Below are 8,441 nucleotides of genomic sequence, written 5' to 3' on the forward strand. Positions count from 1 at the left end.
TGCATGGGATTGGTTGTCCATAGTGAGAGAAATACTTTTATTATAGAAATGGCTATTCTTTATTCTATTCTTTAATCCACAAATAAAATAGGTTTTTATACCTGCTCAAGTACTTCTTGATGAGTTTCTTCTGTATTAAACAGCGAATCTTCTCAGTCAGATCGTCGCAAGATCTCAGGAATCCTCTCACACTGCTCGTGTTCACGCGCTCCATCGCTGCACTTGTGTGTATGACTCGAACGATTCAAACTTCTCTCTGGCGACATGTAGGACTTGTTGGTTATGCAGGAACTAGTTATTTATGGCTTTCCTGAGGCCAACCTCCATACATTCTACACAACAGGGTGGGTGGACCCCAGCCTGATAAATATTTCACGACATTACACGCTCTACTCTAGCTCTACTAGCCTCGGACTGCTGCGCCACTGCAACAAAAGTTGAAAGTCCTGAACCTGACGCAAACTTCTGACCCACAAACTTCTGCGCATTAACGCACAAGGCACGATTGTACCGCAAGGGAGATTCCAGGAACATTGCAGGAGATTCAGTAGACTCTTTGAAAAGCTGAAAAAATGGCGACGCAAAACCTAAAGGAGAGCGACTCCCCGTTGAGTTCTGGCGATACGGGGTACAATTATCCTCCGGTGTGTGAGTGTGCCACGGGCAAAGAGTGTCGTTTAAGAGATATGCTGGACTCTATGTTTAAAGATTATTTTAGAGGCCAAATGGTTGGCTTGATGCACAGGATCATCGACGCTGCGCGTGATATGAAAAAAGATTGTGCGCAGGATACCAAACGTGTGACAAATCTCAAAAATGAAATGGATGTCGTAAGAGGCTTGACAAAGCCATGGCCTGATGTAACGCCCATGTTTTTTAACGGCAAAGAGCCGAACGGCGTAATCCTCAGAAAAGTTCTGGATGTGTTGGGTGGATGTTGTGACGAATTCGAAATCACAGAAATACTCGCTATATGGACTTTTGTAACGGATCTCTGTGTGTCACTGGTGTCAAAAAATGCAAAAACTGACGTTGGTGAATTAGTTGAAAGTCTGGTCAACTATAGCCTGGAGCAAAACATGATAGCCTGCAGAGATTTTTTATTCTGGTTAGACCATCTGTAAATGTCGTTATTGTCATTTTACTTCAATGTATGAAAGTATAATGTTGAAATAAAATTCTGGTAAAAAATGTCTGAGCTCATAATATTTAGAATAATTCAATATTTCAATATTTGTTTTCTGCATTTTAATTACCATATTCCCGAGGCGGCAATACAGTTGTATCAAATGATACAACTGTTTTGCCCGCCGTGTACAGAAGAAAGGACATTTTGTGGTGTTGTTCTTGTTCTCATTACATTTTTTAATAAGATGATGCGTTCTGCCATGGATGACTAGACACTAGTCCGGCAGAGAGAAGGGCTTGAGTGGACACGCCCTGTGGTCACATTTTTATGTCTTCACCCTTTTCCCCGCTTCGCAACTGAGAGCTTTCCACCCCTGCGACATCCGTTTCAGGCCAAACGGAGGAGTTTACTTAAACATGGAAATGTCTCACCAGCAACCTCCGGCTTGTCACAATCCTGGCATGCGTCGGGAACAGGAACGCCTTGACACCTTTCAGAATTGGACTCTTGCACCAGTAAGTCCGGCCGAGCTTGCCAAAAGTGGTTTCTACTACCTTGGTCAGGGCGACAGAGTGGCTTGCTTCAGTTGTGGAGGCCAGCTTAGCAACTGGGAACCGGGAGATCGTGCAGTATCAGAGCACCAGAGACATTACCCCAACTGCCCTTTCATTCGAGGTGACCGTGCAGATAATGTACCTTTATCTAGCCTTTTCAATGCATCGGCAATGCAACGGTGTGAAGAAAGGTCGCTCACATTTGTCTACTGGCCCTCAAGAATAACTGTTCGACCAGACCAATTGGCTAAGGCTGGTTTTTACTATGTTGGTCGTAATGATGACGTGAAGTGCTTTTCATGCGATGGTGGACTCAGATGTTGGGAGTCTGGTGATGATCCATGGGTAGAACATGCCAAGTGGTTTCCAAGATGTCAATACCTGCTGCAAGAAAAGGGCCAAGAGTTTGTTCATCAGATTCAAGCAAGATTTCCAAGACTATTTGAGCGGCTATTGACTCATGGAGACAGTGACTCGAGAGAATTTGTGAGAGAACAAGAGAACAATCCTGCTTTGGAGATGGAATTTGAGTGTGGCCTGACGGCCCAGACAAATGAAGCTGCATCCCCGAGTCAATAGCCGCTCAAATAGTCTTGGAAATCTTGCTTGAATCTGATGAACAAACTCTTGGCCCTTTTCTTGCAGCAGGTATTGACATCTTGGAAACCACTTGGCATGTTCTACCCATGGATCATCACCAGACTCCCAACATCTGAGTCCACCATCGCATGAAAAGCACTTCACGTCATCATTACGACCAACATAGTAAAAACCAGCCTTAGCCAATTGGTCTGGTCGAACAGTTATTCTTGAGGGCCAGTAGACAAATGTGAGCGACCTTTCTTCACACCGTTGCATTGCCGATGCATTGAAAAGGCTAGATAAAGGTACATTATCTGCACGGTCACCTCGAATGAAAGGGCAGTTGGGGTAATGTCTCTGGTGCTCTGATACTGCACGATCTCCCGGTTCCCAGTTGCTAAGCTGGCCTCCACAACTGAAGCAAGCCACTCTGTCGCCCTGACCAAGGTAGTAGAAACCACTTTTGGCAAGCTCGGCCGGACTTACTGGTGCAAGAGTCCAATTCTGAAAGGTGTCAAGGCGTTCCTGTTCCCGACGCATGCCAGGATTGTGACAAGCCGGAGGTTGCTGGTGAGACATTTCCATGTTTAAGTAAACTCCTCCGTTTGGCCTGAAACGGATGTCGCAGGGGTGGAAAGCTCTCAGTTGCGAAGCGGGGAAAAGGGTGAAGACATAAAAATGTGACCACAGGGCGTGTCCACTCAAGCCCTTCTCTCTGCCGGACTAGTGTCTAGTCATCCATGGCAGAACGCATCATCTTATTAAAAAATGTAATGAGAACAAGAACAACACCACAAAATGTCCTTTCTTCTGTACACGGCGGGCAAAACAGTTGTATCATTTGATACAACTGTATTGCCGCCTCGGGAATATGGTAATTAAAATGCAGAAAACAAATATTGAAATATTGAATTATTCTAAATATTATGAGCTCAGACATTTTTTACCAGAATTTTATTTCAACATTATACTTTCATACATTGAAGTAAAATGACAATAACGACATTTACAGATGGTCTAACCAGAATAAAAAATCTCTGCAGGCTATCATGTTTTGCTCCAGGCTATAGTTGACCAGACTTTCAACTAATTCACCAACGTCAGTTTTTGCATTTTTTGACACCAGTGACACACAGAGATCCGTTACAAAAGTCCATATAGCGAGTATTTCTGTGATTTCGAATTCGTCACAACATCCACCCAACACATCCAGAACTTTTCTGAGGATTACGCCGTTCGGCTCTTTGCCGTTAAAAAACATGGGCGTTACATCAGGCCATGGCTTTGTCAAGCCTCTTACGACATCCATTTCATTTTTGAGATTTGTCACACGTTTGGTATCCTGCGCACAATCTTTTTTCATATCACGCGCAGCGTCGATGATCCTGTGCATCAAGCCAACCATTTGGCCTCTAAAATAATCTTTAAACATAGAGTCCAGCATATCTCTTAAACGACACTCTTTGCCCGTGGCACACTCACACACCGGAGGATAATTGTACCCCGTATCGCCAGAACTCAACGGGGAGTCGCTCTCCTTTAGGTTTTGCGTCGCCATTTTTTCAGCTTTTCAAAGAGTCTACTGAATCTCCTGCAATGTTCCTGGAATCTCCCTTGCGGTACAATCGTGCCTTGTGCGTTAATGCGCAGAAGTTTGTGGGTCAGAAGTTTGCGTCAGGTTCAGGACTTTCAACTTTTGTTGCAGTGGCGCAGCAGTCCGAGGCTAGTAGAGCTAGAGTAGAGCGTGTAATGTCGTGAAATATTTATCAGGCTGGGGTCCACCCACCCTGTTGTGTAGAATGTATGGAGGTTGGCCTCAGGAAAGCCATAAATAACTAGTTCCTGCATAACCAACAAGTCCTACATGTCGCCAGAGAGAAGTTTGAATCGTTCGAGTCATACACACAAGTGCAGCGATGGAGCGCGTGAACACGAGCAGTGTGAGAGGATTCCTGAGATCTTGCGACGATCTGACTGAGAAGATTCGCTGTTTAATACAGAAGAAACTCATCAAGAAGTACTTGAGCAGGTATAAAAACCTATTTTATTTGTGGATTAAAGAATAGAATAAAGAATAGCCATTTCTATAATAAAAGTATTTCTCTCACTATGGACAACCAATCCCATGCATGCCAAACTATCATTTGGCATAACTAATCATTATCAACATATATTTTTTTGATAAAAAGAGTTCCAAATGGCACTTATTTTTGACTCGCTAAGTGCTCCAAAGTTCACTTTGTCCACAAAAAAAAAGGAACTTAGTCTTAATTTAACGAAGGCTATGGATGTTAGGTAAATACGTTTATTAAATTGTACACATTCATTCATGTACACATGTTATGTGTTTCTTCTCCTTTCACATTAAATCACAATTTAGAAAAAAAGAAATTAGAAACAAATTGATTATTTTTGTAGTTGTTTAACATTTCTCAAAACATTTGTCAAATATGAAATGTTTAGTTTAGCTACTTGCACCTTATCTCGCACTTTGACCGTTATCAGCTATTATCAGATACTATTGTCCTAACATAGACTATTGTTTTAACTCTGGTTTAACCTGCTGTTCACCGTCCATCATGTGCTCTAACACCTGCAGCATCAGCCGGTTCATTGACTTTGGTTGCCATATTAATCTGGTCTTAGAAAAAGTGAATGTTTGAACTCTGGTGTATGCTAAATGAAAACAGACGAACTGGTGTATGAATGTGTTTATTTTATGTTAACTTTATTTTTGCTGTACATACATTTGATTCTTCTAACTGCTTGTCTTTGGTTAATACAGCTGGAGAAGAACAACAGGGAGGTTGGAAGATACAGTAGAGGAACTACAGAATAAATATGGAGAGAAAACAGCATTAAAAAGGATCAAGTCCATAGTGAAAAAAATCAGAAAAAAGAATATCAAACGTAGGAAAAGATTTATAATTTTACTTTGTTAGTAGTGAATATGTTTCTCAATCTTCAATCTTCTTAAAATTTTTTTTTTTTTTAACAGATGGTGACGTTCAGACGCTGAGCATTCAAACACATTCTGGAAACATGACAAACCAACAGCCTAACAACCATCTACAACGACAGCATAATAATACTAATAATAATAATAATAATAATTCTACATCATTCGGACGGCTATTAATTCAGATCCCTAATCAGCTTACCTTCACAATTGACCAGAAGAATGGTGGGACAATAGTTGCTCCAATCATGGTAGAAAAGACAATATATGGTGATGTTAACATCAGTGTGGTGAGTGTCTGATAAGTTAGTCCATAGAGTGTGGAACTTTGCATCACTACGGTGTGACAAAATACAGCCAAAGATTTAAGCACAACTACTTAGATACATAGGAGAATATCTAACAATGTAGATTGTGAACATTCCATTATCTGTTTATTTGGGGTTAGATGTTAGTTAAAAGATAAAGGTATTAGTTAATAACAAAAACTTTAAATCACCATAATCAATAAAATAAAATTACAGTTTGAAAATGTTTATTTACAACGTTTTGCGTTGTGAGTGAGATGTTAGAGAAATCTGGTTGCACTACGCCTGAAACTTAATCATCCACATCTAAACTAAACATTATCATGGTTTAGTTGTATTTTTCTTAAAAATGTTTTTTCTTAAAAATTATCTTGTTTAATCGTGAATTCATATTTATCAGGTTGATATTTAGAAATAAGCAAAGTACATTTATAAAACAAAAAGAACCGGTTAATGGCCTTGTGTCAGAACACAACAGGTTATTCTAACTTTGAAAAGTGTCATACAGTATTTGATTTTGGGTGAAAATCTGGAAAACTACCTTACACATGCAGTGTTTTCGCCAACGGGCCTAAACCGCTGAAGTTCTGACTTCTGAAGGTCTCTCATGTGTAGATTGAAAAATGGTATTTTATTAGCTAAAATCATCATCTTTATTCATAAATATGTCCTCATGGGTGTAAAATGATCTTTCTTAAAATCAGATCATTTCTTATCTGTTATTTACATGGGGCGGGTAAGTCCAAGGAGGCTTCCGTGTCGTTCCGCCATCTTGAAACACTATAATACCAGAGAGGTACAAAAAGCACTAGCACGTTTCATCATCAACACTACTATAGTCAACAACCAAATTATGACTAAAAAACGTTTTAAGCATTACATTAAAAAGGCGTCATTGTAATTCTGAATTAAAAAGTTGAAGAAGGCCTCTCATGCGCAGACTCGCTCGGTTGAAAAATGTTAATTTTAATATGTGCTTAATATCTGCTAACTCTTTATCGCGATGCCCACCAACAGATATTTTATTGTAATATTACTTATTCTAACCCTACCAGTCCAGTAATACTCTACTAACACTAATGAGAGCTTACTTTACACACTCTGACTCTCACAAGCGAGTTATAGTGGACATGCAGGTGCAACACTACTATAGTCAACAACCAAATTATGACTTTAAAAACATTAAAAAGGCGTAATTGACAAAAAGTCGAAATGATGACTTAAAAAGTTGAAATTATGACTATGCGTCATAATTATGAGATGAAAAGTTGAAATGATGACGTACTAAATTGAAATTATGATAGATAAAGTATTCCATAGTGAAATTTTCTGAATTCAATATAATTGTATTTGTGAAAATGATTTGGTACTGAAACTGAGTTTTCACACATTCTGCTTGTTTCTGCAGTTCGTGTAGGCCTCTAAGACTATGAATTACTAAAAATTATTATTGATGATTATTCGACTATTGAGTAGCAGCCTGGATGAAAACCAGGAATCCTAACCGCTAGACCATATGGGAGGCGTTGATACTGCCCCCGCCACATTTGAAAGGCTGCACTGCACGGTACAATATAATGCTGGATCATAGTTAAGCCGAGCCACAGGAGAAGTTTTAATTAAATTCAAATTTAATTTATCGGTATGTAAATAAATATCGGGATAGCTTTTATCTAGGAATCTACTTTCTTCTCGACGGGTAAGTCAAAGGTACGGTCTATTGCTCGGTTGTGTAAATCATTATATAGAACGGTAGAACATGTACGGTAGAACATGTAACAAGTACATCATAACGGTAGAACATGTACAATTAAACTCGATGAAGCGCTATCGGAAGACACGTTGTCATAGATTCTTGGCACATTTACCAAAGTTGAAAAAAAAAAAACGAGTAGATGGGAGAACTGCTAGAAAGCACTATTCGTTTAAATGCAAAATAGAATTTCACCGCTAGATGGGAATCTTCTAAAATCTTTAACAAAAAAGCCTCTAAATCGAGGAGGTCAAAGGGCATGCTTCCTGATATAGCTCCCCCCAAAGTCTGTTCATGCGACCACCATCAACAAATGCTAACATTTGAAACTTCTACATATATTTTGAGTAGATGGCCGGTGGTATATTCTCAGTAAAGGGTTTCACCCTAGTTCGGGAGATACAAGTAAAAATGATCTTATACGATGGTTGATTTTTACTTATCACACATTGCATCTCTCAAATTGTGTGATGATTTTCCAAATGATACAACTTTGTCTAAATAAGAGCAATGTAAAGTCCTAGGATTTCTTAAAAACATTGTGACAAACTTTGACAACATGTTTCATGTTGTATGGACAAAAGATCTAAGATCTCAAGTTTTTGGACAGACGCTGCTTAGTAACAATAATACATAAATCTTCTAAGAAGATATGATTTTAAAGATTTGATTTAAACTTTTAAATGAAATTAGTGTAAACTTTGGATGTAGTCTGGAATGCAGAGAGACTCCCCCCGAGACTCATCTGGTCTGTCGCCCTATATCCTGAAGCTTCAGTTCACACTGTAGTTTATCACTGAAGGGCCTGGGGCTGTTATAGGACAACTTAAACTATTTGCTTTTTTGGATCGTTTTTATCATTGCATAAAGAACTACTTTGCCTCTCTGGAAATAAGGTGTTTTTATTTAGCTAAAACTTTTGTTTACATTTTGAAAATGTAGTTTTCTGTGATGGTTCTGTTTAGATGTACGGGATAGCTATGGAAAGCCCCACCATAAAAGTTGAAACCCCCACATGGACAAAAAAATGCTGGTTGAATCTTTTTCGTATAAATGAGATTTAAGACGACCAAGTACAGTTTTTGAACAGACATTGTTTAATAACAATTATACTTTAGGTCACCGTTAAGCAAAAAATAATAATTTATATCATACA

At 39.1% G+C, this 8,441-nt stretch overlaps 1 protein-coding gene across 1 annotated transcript in view; it reads left to right on the forward strand.

Moving 5' to 3' along the window:
• The window catches only part of LOC311070294 (uncharacterized protein), a 19,524-nt gene extending 12,810 nt beyond the window's left edge, over nt 1-6,714 (forward strand). Inside the window, exons 4-5 of the mRNA XM_084094075.1 lie at nt 5,051-5,175; nt 5,264-6,714. Coding sequence (XP_083950201.1) covers nt 5,051-5,104 — 54 coding nt within the window. The 3' untranslated portion in view covers nt 5,105-5,175; nt 5,264-6,714. The remainder of the gene's footprint in view (nt 1-5,050; nt 5,176-5,263) is intronic.
• The last annotated feature ends 1,727 nt before the right edge of the window (nt 6,715-8,441 follow it).

This window comes from Abramis brama (assembly GCF_963993115.1).
Source record: "Abramis brama genome assembly, chromosome: 20".
Classification (NCBI taxonomy): domain Eukaryota; kingdom Metazoa; phylum Chordata; class Actinopteri; order Cypriniformes; family Leuciscidae; genus Abramis; species Abramis brama.